Source organism: Thunnus albacares, chromosome 16, assembly GCF_914725855.1.
Source record: "Thunnus albacares chromosome 16, fThuAlb1.1, whole genome shotgun sequence".
Classification (NCBI taxonomy): domain Eukaryota; kingdom Metazoa; phylum Chordata; class Actinopteri; order Scombriformes; family Scombridae; genus Thunnus; species Thunnus albacares.
In genome coordinates, this window is record NC_058121.1 from 28,456,576 (window position 1) to 28,470,373 (window position 13,798).

The window sequence follows — 13,798 nt, forward strand, 5'->3', positions numbered from 1 at the left end:
GATTATAAAATGTTGTAAATATGATAACCTTTTTTAAAATGAAAATGAATTGTTTTTTTTAAAAGACATTTTTAGATGTTTTCAATGAAAACATAGCCTCAGATCAGGTCGGTCTAAGTTGATTCTGCTATGACTGGTAATAAACTGGACTAAAGTGAACAAGAAATACTCAGTTTTGTGTTTGGTTTGTAGAATATTGCAAGAAGAGGATCAACTGCCCCCTATATCATGAAGGTGTCTCTCTTTTAACCTGGCTAGATCACCATGGTAAATTATGCTGCAAACTTAACCTGGTCCGGCGCAGGTTATGTTCTGAGTTTCGGCTTAAATTGGCTATAAAAAGTTTCTTCAAAAATATCTTCCAAAACATATTCCCTTATTTGGTGTTTTGATGATGGTAGTGGAGAGTGCTGTCTAACACATCGGTCCAAAATCTCCCATAGGTGGTCAGTTGGGTTGAGATCTGGTGACTGTGAGGGCCATAGGATATGATTCACATCATTTTCATACTCATCAAACCATTCAGTGACCCCTTGTTCCCTATGGATGGGGGCATTGTCATCCTGGAAGGGACCACTCCCATCAGGATAGAAATGTTTCATCATAGGATAAAGCTGATGACTTAGAACAACTTTGTATTGATTAGCAGTATTAGCAATGATCCTTCCCTCTAAGGGGACAAGTGGACCCAAACCATGCCAGCAAAATGCCCCCCAAAGCATAACAGAGCCACCAGATCCCCTCAGTTTTCCTGTACAGGCAGACAGAGAGAAGCAGAGAACACAATAAACATTATAATGGGCTTTTTGTGCTTCTTTTCGTCATTTGAAATATAATTGAAATATGAATCAGCTGTTCATACAATTATACAGTTCATACAGTTTCATTATTGATTGAATATTGTTTATTCTTAATGTAGGATGACTTGGCTTAATCCTTGTCAGGTATTAAATGTACCTGAGCTGCAGGGTGAGAAATGATGTCAGATGGTCCTCACACCATAACAGATAGGTAATATTTAGAATTTGTATCACTTCTTTACTTCTTGTGGTGAAACTGTTGGGTTACAAAAGGTTAAAATTATCATGTTTTTTGACAAAAAAAAAAAAAAATCTTAACTGAAATCCATTTAAAAGCCACTAATTTCAGCAAATTGTTGAGAATGAACCTTCACACTCAAACATAAGAAATAACAAAGGATTTACTTCATATGTTTTACTTGTCTTTTTGACCTGTGTAAGCAGAAGTTGTATAGCTGAAACTCTTGTACTATACTTTTACAAACATCCGTTATCTTGGTAAAATCAAGATTGTTTGGTTTTGCCAAACAGCAAAAAGATAACTTAAAACAATCTAAACATGAAAGTGATGCACAAGTATTCTTTTCTTGATTCTTGTGACTCGTTAAGAGTAACTTGTCCTCTCAGTGTGAACTGCAGCAGCAGCATTAATTACATTTATGTCAAAACAAACAACAAACAACTTCCTGTGCAGCAAAGTAAATATATTTCTTATTTTCATAGAAACTCATAGAAACACAACTCCTTATGTGTGTTTACAACAGAAAATGTCTATTAATCAGCACAGAAATAGTAAAATAGAAAAATAAAGTATTATTCTGAACTTATTTTTAAAAACCCCGCTAGACATAATTAATTTAAAGCATTTTAAAGCCTTGTCATTCACATTTAAGCCACCGTGGCTCACCTCAGCTCAACATCCATACGTGGTGGAACAGCTTTAAAGAAAGGTAAATATATTAGAAATTAAAAACCTGATATTTTAGCTTTTTTTTTGGTGAAATCTTCAAACTGTTAAAAATAAAGGTTAAAATGAGGGACAGTATGAGTGGAAATGTTCTCCTGCTTAAAAAAAATAACAACACACAAATCCAAAAACACCATTTATTAAAAGATTTTTTATTCACAATAGAAGTGTAACAAATATAGTTTATTAAAAAGTCTGCTGCTCATTAATATCATTTTAATCCATAAGCTCAGAAGATTTTTATATAAATGTAGAACGGCTTATTTGCCTGAATGGAATATTTACATTTTTTTTCAATAATATTAACACAATAAAACAAATTTCCTCACAAAATTAAAATATTGCATATAAACACAAAGTAAACTATGTGCAACGGAATGATTATCAGCAATATTTTGTACAGATACATTTTAGAGGTTGTTTCACACATTTTAAACCTTTTTTAAAGGGGAATGTCGACCATTTAATAAATTCAGATTATCTGTGACTCTTCGGTCATATCTGTGATGCTGCACCACTTATTGATGTCAGTGTGATGCATTTTACATGTTCCTGTAGGGAGGAGTGGTGCATTTTCACAAAGACTGACTTAATGGTGAGTTCCTTAAATGGGTGGCATTTCCCTTTAATGTTCACTAATAGAAAGGCATTGGAACGCAACAGATCGTCAACACAATATTCAGAAAATCAGCAAAGACAATTCAACCTTTTTAGGGAAAAAATAAAAATAAAAACTAGAGTCTGCATATGACAATGAGAAGCCTGACGTCACACTACAGTCTGTGAAGCTGAAGCAGGCTTTACACTGATGGCTCACATCAACAACCACATTCATTCTGAATTAACTCCCTGTTAAGAAACAACCAGATCAGTGTCACATGACTGGAAAAAAAAAAACATGTTTAAAACCTTTTCAGTAAAATCCAGAAGGGCACCAGCAGAGCCTCGTGTTGTGTCTCAGACTTCCTACTTGGAGAAATGCAGTGGATCAGCCCTTTAAGTCTAAATCACAAGTCAAAATTATGTTTCTAAGCCTCCACGTTTACACCGTCTACAGACTTTATCATATTTATGATCCTCAAAATGCACTGAGGATACAAATTTCAGCATCTCCTAACTTTCAGTTCTTCAAAACATCTGTGTGGTTCAATATACAATATAAATCTGAAATGCAAAATTGTACTGACAGAGCTTAACAAAGGGAGGGGAAATGTCAAACTACGGCAAAACTACCAGGAAAACATGTTGATCCAAATTTCCACAAGTATATGTTTTTTTTTTTTAAAACTGACCACCACTTCATACCACCATAATTATTGCAGCAACAGATATGAAATTATAACCCCATACCGTGACAAAAATCTCTGCAAGAACACAAGTTTGATCTGTAACCGGACAAATGTAATCAGAATAAATAAAGATCGACTTCAATCAAATCTACAGTAGGCAGCCGCAATGTCGCCTAAAACAGAAGTGAAGTTCTGTTTGGAGTTTTAAGCCACTTGTATATGAGGAAGAATACTGTCAACAGAGAGAACAACTTCAGCTAGAATACACTCAATCACAGCTGGAACATCATCAGCTGTGATTAGTATTTAACTCGCTCTGAAGGTGTCGGTTTTTTCCAGCTGGACCATAAAACCACACAGAAGTTTGTAACAGGAATAAACTGACTAATGACAATAAGATTACAGAGACCGCGGTGAACTAAAAATTTACTGCCTGAATAAAACTTTTAACTGGTCTCCAGCTGCACATTAACCAACACTAACTTGCAATTTTGCCTTTTTTTAAATTCAAATTCTACAGCATAAAGATCAAACATTAAAGTGTCTTTATGATGAACACCGAGTGACAGTAAATCAATGTGTTTTATAATGTGGAAGATCTCACTTCCCTTCACTCTGTAAAGGTGAAAAGTTTCCCACATTGCCAGATGATGTAAGTCAGTGACCTTTCATGAGCTCGTCGTACATAACAACACTGATGGAGCAGCATTATGTTACTTTGGGCTCATTATAAGCTGTGTTACTCTAAATCTGAACCGATAGCTCCCAACATCAGTGACGGACGCAGATATGAAGAATTCACAGAAAAGTTTTTGATGTTTTCTCCGAGCAGCTTCAGTGTCTCAACACTAAACTGTACAATTAACACTTTAATCAATCTGGTTTTTATGAAAATGTTGAATATTCCTATATGTCCACATTTATGTTTCAGATCTTCAGAACAAGAAACAAAAACAATAAAACAAAAATGTGCATCTACCATGTACTGATACACCTCATGTGTCAGATTTGGATCATTTCCTACGTTAACGGCCAGTCGAGGCTTCATCTGACAGCCATCAGAAGCATCGACAGGCCTGACCAATCCTTTTCTTCCATCAACAGCAGTCTGTTCTCTGCTGCACACACTGTTTCCACTTTTTGTGCTTTCCGAGATAAAATAAAAATAAAGCAGAACACAACAAAAGCACACAGAAGTGAACAAATAAAGACAAATGCATATAAAATATTCTTCACTTCACATTGGATGGTACATTCATACGATTCCTATCCTCCCATAAGGTTGTTTGATTGACTCCCAGGTCCCCTTTTTTGTTTTTTCAGCATTAAAAAACATTTTCTGCCGTTGCTAACATCACGTTAAAGGTACCACTTGTAGCAGTTTAAACACCTTTAAATTATTGGTCATATATTGGTATAACCGTGGCAGAAGCATCACAGCTGATTATTGTGGTTATAAATCACAGATGTTAAAAGATGCAACATGTGAGACCTTTAAACTCATTACTGACATCAGTTCAGGATGTCATTTTTGGCAGACGAGTGTGCGAAAATCCCCAAACCACCCGTGAGGCTCCATATTTTAGGGTTCGTACTTTGTCTCTAACCCGATAAACCCTCAGCGCCTCCTGGGGGTCGACTCCCAACACCTCCAAGTCCTATGTAGTACTACAGAATAAATTAACACAATCAGCAAAAATCAACCATTACAATACATCATCACGTGGATAATAAATGCCTCTAAAGCAACTAAACAAGACACAGTTAAACACATAGACACTGTTGCCTGTACAGTGATATAAAGAACTCGTGTTGACATGGAGGGTTTCTCACAGCTCAGGAAGTATATTCAGCAACATTATATTCAAATTTGAATGGTAAGGCCCAATGACTGATGTGTGTGTGTGTTGATCATTACATGACAGGTACATGTCGTCATTTTGGGGTATCATATAAAAAAAGAAAACATGAATTTAGCCGTGTTGATTTTAAATATGTAATAATTTAATTGTAGTTTAGCCAGTTCTTGTTCCTTTTATTACCTCTTCAAATCGACTCTGGCTCATAATCAGCCACTTCTTTGCACATTCTCCTAATTTTTCTGTTAATTTTCTATAAATTTGAAGATTTTCTCAGCTCTACTTGCTGTAGGAGGACCCTGCTCACTACAAACTGTGGAAATTAAATGGACATTAAATTTAGAAGGAAATTAGTTAAAGCCAATCTGCTTCTTCTCTTTCAAAAAAACCTATTTTTTGGGCAAAATCTGTCAAATCCAGATTATGACTTTTCCATTACAGACTGTTATAAATTTTGGGATTATGTTCAATACGTGTCAGCCCGTCAGATTGTTCTCCTCCACAGTGATACCTGGGCCAAATGTATTTTAGCCTGCAGTGAAAAACCTGCTGTTGTGGTTGATGAACTCCCCTCAGCCTGTCAGGCAGCTGAAATAAATGAATCCCAGCGAACTATTTCAGACAGAAACGCCTTTTGTTGACTGAACTTTCTAATGACTCGCCATCTGCCAGATCTCTCAGTGACACTAAAGTCTGTTTAAAGCTCATTTGTAGTAAGATGAACACGGACAGTGTCATAATCCACCATCTGTCTTTGTGTCATATCTGCACTCAAATATACATAAAGATGATATAGTTAATGACTCAATCACTTACATCTATCATGAGATATGTGAGATGTTATTTTAAAGATGCAAGTTTGGTGATCTTTTAATTTTTGTACTTGCAATGAAAGAATAAAACTAAACTGCCGATATGTGACGTTATCTGCTGGGTTTAAAACAAGGCTGCTCGTCACTGTTCACAAAAAGTTGCCAATTTTATTCTGAATTGCAGATTTCGTATATGTATATTAATCAGTTTTTATCTAATGTTAACTTTTCAGACTCATTTAGCTCAGGTCTCATGTGGGGACTGTAATAGAGAACTCTCACCACTAGATGTCAGTGTAGTAAAGGAAATACCTGCTGACAGGGATCTGTCTACTGGTCTCAAACCATTACAGCTGATGGTTGCTAGCACAGATTCTGGTAAAAGAGTGTACAGCTTTAACAGGTGAGATTATATTCACAGACAATTTAAGTCATATTTAGAAGGTTTCTCAGCTTTGATGGTTTGTTCTCCCAAAGAAACAACAGCGAGACCAAGTTTTCACCAAATCTGGACGACACATTCAGGCCAAAGTCCCAAATAAATATCACATTAATCCACATCTAGTTTTGGTATAATCCTCATCTGAGCTCTGGGACCTTTATTTAAAGCTACAAGACTATTTTAAGACTCTATTCTTTTGTGTTTTTGTGTGAGCTGCTTCTCCCTCTGACTCCTTTTCAACAGTGAAGGCACTATATCGAAGACTAAACTGGATTTTTTATCTGGCTACAGTTCTGTGTGGCATCAGGAGAAATCTTTACCGTACAATCTCACTGAACACTCTGCTGAGCGCGACTTTGATGAGTTAAACACGACGCATACGACGACAACGACAACAACAACACAACATTTGTGTCGACGACATTAATGTCTTCACTCACACTCCTTCACACAGGAGGATGAAGGGAACAAAAATCTCAAGGACAAAATGGTAAAGCTGTATTGAATGAGTATGGCTTCTTGTGTGTGTGTGAAGGTCGAGTGTCCGCATCTCCTCATGGAGGAGAGAAGATCCTACAGCCTGCCCTACACTGGAACTTGAGGAACGATAGTCAGATACAAGAAGAAGCGATACAACAACCCCAACGAGGGTTCGACCGATGAGCAGGTTTGCTGATAGTGATGTAGAGGAACGATGTCGTCTATAAGAAGCTTCTAAATGAGACGTTTCAATCAGATTCTACACGTATGCATGAGTATCATTAATCTGTATCGTCTTCAGTTGAGACTTTAAGTGTCCTCGGGTCTAAAAATTCTGTTTTTACACATAAAACTGTTCAGATTTTAAAGTCTCTTCCACTCAAAAATGTGTTTTTCTTCTTGTTGCTTCAGCTTGAATGAATAGATGTAGATTTTAACTTTAATTTTAAGATAATTCAACATTTTTTGTGGAAAAACCATAGTAGACACAAATCATTTTTCAAAGTAGAATATTTTATATACATCTTCAAATATGTCTGGTGGGGATCTTTAAGGATCAGTTAAGATCCTACTGTACTTAGAAGGTCTTTTATAGGTAAAACCTGATATAGTTTCAACCGTCCAGCTGCTGTAAATACCTGCTAGTGCATCAAATCAGCGGCTGAAAATAGTTCCCAACAAATGCACTTTTTACTCTTGTTTGAGTTACAATTTACAGCGTCGAGCTGATTTAGGATTTTGAAAAACAAGAACGACATATTTATGAACCGTTTTTTAACAACGATTTTAAACAGATGAGTTTGGGGACGTCAGAAAGTATTGAGACGGACTGACATATTGTTGGTCTTTTTAAAGGGTAAATAACAGAAATATAGAACGTCGGCAGCCTAATTAATCCTTTATGGATGTTAATGTTTGTTTGTTTGATATCAAGCCTCCAAAAGAAGGAAACATGTTTTCAGTTTCTTGAACTCAAAGGCTTCAATCCAACAATGATGCCAGTATTTCCTTCCTACACCCCGTGTTCACTGACGCTCAGATTGTTCCAGAAATAAATAAATAAAATCCTGAGGGGAAAAACTGAAAACCTGTCATTTTTTTTGTGGAGGAACATGGCAATTAATTAAAAAAAAATTAAAAACAAACAATATTATAAGACAGATTAAGATTTTAACATGTTGGCTGTCAGTTAAAAAGCTTTGAAAAACCTGAATCGATCGAACCTCAGAAGAATTGGTGTAGCTGTGAGAAAAAAAAAAGACCCTAAAAAGATACAAATGAATGAAGGATGAGATAAGCAGAAGAAGAGGGACAGCTTGGTGTAAACGTCGAGGGGAGAAAGTGTAGTTACTGGCAGGTAGAGAGCTGGTGTGGCTGGTCGTCCTGCGTCACACCGAACTCAGAGGAAATAAAGAGCAGTCAGGTGTTTTCAGGTAACAGGTGACGGAGAGGAAGCAGAGGTCTAAAGCTTCTGTGGGTTTATAAAAAGAGGCGTCTTTCCTTTACTCCCACAGAGACAACCGTGTTTTTAGAATTGCAGAACTCCCAGTGCTCCCCTGAAGACAATGTAAAAAGTGGAGTGGCGGCGGCGGCGGCGGCACCATCGCTGACGCAGAGATACTGGTTCCTATTCAGATATTGAAGCGGTACAGCAGAGGGGAAAAAGACGACGCATGTGACGTGAACAGAGCGTCCTGTAGCTCACTAAGTTGCTCTGAGTCAGCCTTGTGATCCTCAAGACGAGAGCTGCAGTTTTTCTGGGTTTGGTGCCCAAAGACTGCGGTCCAAAATATCCACATCAGGGAGACAACTGGTTCAGGTCTTTCAGTGTTCTCCTTCACAAAAAAACAGACAACAGGTGGAGCTGCAGCTCCTAACAACAACATAACTGAGGAATAATGTGATAACTGGTCAGATTGTCCCTCTAAATGAGTTGGAAGATGTGATAAAACCTGGTAGTGGAATAAACTGCCACTTAATGTAATGACATCTTCAGATGGTACCGCTTTTATAATACAAGAATATTACAAACTTACAATAGATAGCGCTGGAATTCATCACATTAAACTCAAGCAGAGGGACATTTCATTACATTTTGACGAGTTATGACGTTATCCAGCAGTTAATATGTTGGTTCAGACCAGCGTCTGGACTCAACCAGAGCTAAAAATGTCTAAAAAAAAAAAAAAAAATCATTTTCTGAAGTAGATGCAACAGCAGGAATTCAGCGCTGGCAGGCTTGAATTCTCTTTTGATCCCATTACAAATTAAAAAAAAAACTAAAATCAATGTCCAATCAAGAGGCATCCGAAGCCACTGGGAACTCCAAATGGCTAAACTGTTTCAGACAGACAGCTGGAGGCTCAGGTACACAGGATCAGAGGTTCTCGCACTTGTTTTGGGTTGTCAGCGCAGGAGGGTCCGCTACTCCACTTCATTGGGTCTGTCTGTTTTGTCCTTCCTGATGACCGGCAGTGGATGAGCCTCGGTGTTAAAGACCCAGTGCTCAAACGGCAGGTGGTCGTCATCAGAGAAGAGCAGGTAGAGATACCTGGAGGAGACACAGACGGGAAAAGACTTAAAAACACTCAACAGCAAGATATGATGAGCGGATGTGTATGTGAAACTGAACTAAGCACAGATATTGGGATAAGGACTCTATTTTGTGGTGCAAGTAGAGCTCACAAAGTTTGTTATTGTCTTATAATTCACTCCGCCTGAGGTGGGAGGTTCATTCAAACGAGGAAGCGCCAAACAAGTTGTTGCTATGTTGGTGGACATCTAAGAAGTTGTACCCAACGTGGGGCCCAATGATCACACAAAACTTTTTCGAATGTTATGAAATATCAACATAAGAAAAAAAAGAAGAAAAAAAACCCTCTGAAATCTTGGGAAGGAAAATATAACCCAGGGAAATATTAAAAATGATAATTAAGCAAAAAATTTAAACTGAATTCTCAATTTCTTCATCTTACAGCTCAGTGAACTGGAGCAGGTTTACTATCATGATGTTACTGAAGGTTTCCCACTGAAATAAACCCCAGTTTAATTAAACTGTAGTTAAAATTGTTATAAATTATACCAAATAGAGAATATATATAAATGATAATTGTAAATCTGCTGTGGGTTCCACCTGCTTATTATCTGCATTCATATTATCCAGATCATTTATCAGCACTAAGATTAAAAACAACTATAAAGATGAAAAAGTTCTCCAATTAAATTTTGAGGGTAAATTATCTTTTGATTACATGCTTTTGCTCTTTTTATTAATGTCTTTCTAAAGATGACTCATTGTGGGATCTACACCGTTTCCTGTTCAGTTTTTTTGAGATTATTCTGATGAAACAGATGTGGAACTGAGAGGCGTGGTTCAGCTAAGACCAGTTTATGAAACCTGAAGTGATGAAATTCTGCGGTAAAATGTCATCATATGTTATGAAACTCCCCCCAAAAATAACATTATCCATCGAAGGCCTTGTAAGAAAGAAAGTTTAAGTAAATAAAATGTGTTGTAGGACAGTTGCGGGTCCACGGTGATGAGACGAGATTTCATCATGTAGAGTAAGAAAACGAAGGCAGCAGAAGGAGGGATCGATAAAAAACAAAACAAATGAGATTCAGAGAAAATCATGTGACAGAAAGCAAAGGGAACGACCTACAAACGGCACGCATGTGTCAGATGACTAAGACTAATGATTCAGCAGAGGAGCCGGGTGTCCATGAAGCCCTCAACCTCCACAACAAGTCCCTCGTCCTCCTCTGCCTGCCAACAGACCACTAGAAAGCAGTGAGTGATTGAAGGAAGACAGCAGTGTGAAGTATGGCCGTGTCCTTGGCAGCAGGAGGAAGATGAATACTGGAAGTGGCTCTGCAGAATGCCAAGATCCCAGAGTAACATTAGGAGGATTAGACTTATGGCTTTGCCGGTAAATGGGATTGATATTTTCTGTCCGGCGAGGTCCGTCTCTGATATCACGGTTATGATGCGGCTTGACGGATGAGGTAATCATTGTGTTACTGTCCAGGCTGGTGGTCAATTACACTCATATTTTTCCTCCAGTTGCCGATGGGAGGCCTGTAATGTGAAATGATGCTAATGAGACATTTTGTTCTTTTTGTGCTGCTTCCCATGGACAGATTTTATCATGCTTATAAAAATTCATATCTCACTCAGTCTCACATGTTGGATGTCATTAGGATGTTTTTTGGCTCTGATCAACAAAAAAAACCACAAAATTCTCTACAAACTGATTGGTATGTCATGACCTGCAAAAGGAATCCGGCATCTTACTTTGAGTGTGTGTGTGTGTGTGTGTGTGTGTGTGTGTGTGTGTGTGTGTGTGTGTGTGTGGTGTAATCAGGAGCACAGGTGACGCTTGTTAAAATTTACAGCCTATAAAAAAAGCTGGATTGGATGGCGCCTCGCCCCCCATCAGCCTCTGTTAAGCTAACCTTGACTTCCTGTCAGCAGCTGTCTGCTGTGGAGGCAAAAATGATAGAAGAAGAAGGAAGGAAGGAGGGAGAGATGGAGGATGCAGCAAAGACTGTAAACATTGTGATGGAAGTAAAGAAAACAGAGAGAGCGGATAAAGAGGAGGAGAAAGATAAGTAGTTCACTGTTGTTTCACATCCATCCAACTGTTGAACTGAAACCCGAACAGATGAATGAAACCTACAGAACAACAACCAGGTTTAATGAGACGACTAAACATCTATGACTCAGACAGGTGAGCTTGTGTGCAAACCAGCAGAGGTAGCAGGAAGGTGAAGGTTTGTTATCTGTTGACCACCTGAACTATAACAATCATTAAAATTATGATAATTGTAATTGTCTGTACAGTGGACGATGATACACTCTCTTTTGTGCAAAACAAAAGGTAATTGCATCAAAAAATAACAAAATTATAGTTTTTTTTCCTCCCAAAGTGATTACATTTGAATGATTTCTTCCAGTACAAACATACAGGAACTATTCCAGATGTTTACTCAGACTCCTATAAAGCTAGCTGGCTACAAAATAGAAAAAATCAATTATACTGAAGACAAAACTATCTGTGTGTCGTCCTCTTGAACATTTTACAACTTGAGTTGTTTTAAATGTGCTTAATATATTAATTATCTTACATTTGTTCAGGTCAGTCCTGATGATGCTCAGTGTTGTGACTGCAGTGTGGTCAACAGTGTCACTTTGGGCAGTAACACAACAAAATGAAGAGTTTTGGCTTGTTTCCTCACACTTTAATTTCAATAAAACCATCTTAAAACACATAAAAACATTTTTATGATTGTGATTTTTTTTTTTTAAACTATCTGAGCTTCCTGCTGTGTCAGCTAAATGCTGTTCCTCCACCTTGCATAAACAACAAACTGATGAAGTTGGACAGCTGTTAGTTTTCCTGGGCTGGCTGCCCAAATACAATCAACATCTGGGAACTTCACACCACAGTTGGCAAAACAACATATTCAAGTGGAATTCTGCCCTTAATTTTTCCCTTTTGCAGGAGCAGACACGTGCGCACACACACACACACACACACACACACACACACACACACACACACACACACACACACACACACACACACACACACACACATACAGTTCATGTGCACTCACATTCACACTTGTTAAAATGTAGTTGGGATTTTTTTCCTCATGGTTTAAACAGACTGTCTTCCTGAACACAGTTGGAGAGCCATCTGAGGAGGAGAGCCCTATTAGCTCCCAGACATCACACTGTGGGGCTGACAACACATTTAAAGAGCCATTTGTGGTTACACACACACACACACATTAACACACATGAACTCAGACATGCACACGAAGGCAGTTGAGTAAAAATATCAGGCAGCTATTAAGAGGAAGTGAGAAGTAGCTGTTGCCTTCAGTGTGTTTGGGCGTTTTTCACAGCTTCTGTTGCTCTACTATTTTTCTACTGTGAGGGGGAAATTACACACACTACTGCACACACACACACACACACACCACACACACATACACACACACACACACACACACACACACATCTGAATATAGTTACTGCACATGCAACCGTGTTTAATTTCCACTATGTTTATTTATTCTGAATCTTATCGTGTAACTTTTAACTGAGAGAACTTTAGCCTGATTATGCACTAAAGTACTATTAATGTGACATCATGAAGTGCGAGCAGATGATGTCTTAGTCTTTGAGTGTGAGCAGGGGACGGCTGAGGCTAAAGGTGCAGATGAAGTGTGAGACGGTGTTCAGCCTGTTGGTCCCAGCGGATGCAAAATGTAACGAAGGCCTCTCAGCTCCAAAGAAAGAAACAAAAGGGCTAGAAGATGAATTTTAATTTGTTCTGAGAAAGATGGAATACTTTGCCCGCCTTCACGACGGGTGACGATATATCTGCGTGCTTCACTTTGCCTTTTCACTCTTTGTCTAACAGACACTGAGTCCTCGTGCACATGCGATGCTCTGAGCTTTATTGAAGTGCGACGACGTTGAAAGAGATTTTTGTCTCGTTCCTCTTTGTCAGAGTGGAATTGCAAAATTGCCACGACACTATGATTTAAGATCTAACCACACAAAGCCCTACGATCAAAGGAAATACTTTTCAAAAGGGGGTCAGACCAATACATGGTGAAAATACTGTATATGAATAGACTAATGTATGAGTTTGATGATACGCAGTGAGGATTACTGGCCTTTTTAAAAGGATAGTTCTGCATTCAGTGTGGTTTACTTCTGCAAAAATCTGTTTCTTGTTATTTCCATATTAGATGTCTCACCAGGGAAATCATTCCAGTTAAAGTGTGGGAGGACTGTACTCAGAAATGTCAATGAAATCTGTTCAAGCTGCCTCACAGCTTCAGTCAGATTTGACCTGTGTGGTTAGAATTAGTCATCAGAACAACAGCGCTGTGAGTCAGGGTTCAGAGGTCGGCAGCAAAGAAATGTTTCTACCTGTTTTTATAACATATAATATTGTAGAAAGAGTTGAATACAGTCGTTCACGCTGTGGTGCTTTCACTGTAAACAACCTGTACACACAGTGCGTTTAGGTGAGAATCTTTAAGGCCTAATGGACATGTTGGAGTGTTTTGAACCCTGCACTGTAAAGAAAGGTTAATGAGAGTGTCTCAATCCTCAGGTTGGGAACC

The 13,798-nt window shown here is 38.2% G+C and overlaps 1 protein-coding gene across 1 annotated transcript in view; it reads right to left on the reverse strand.

Moving 5' to 3' along the window:
• Positions 1-1,890: 1,890 nt before the first annotated feature.
• The window catches only part of man1a1 (mannosidase, alpha, class 1A, member 1), a 145,506-nt gene continuing 133,598 nt past the window's right edge, over positions 1,891-13,798 (reverse strand). Inside the window, exon 12 of the mRNA XM_044376385.1 lies at positions 1,891-9,200. Coding sequence (XP_044232320.1) covers positions 9,074-9,200 — 127 coding nt within the window. The 3' untranslated portion in view covers positions 1,891-9,073. The remainder of the gene's footprint in view (positions 9,201-13,798) is intronic.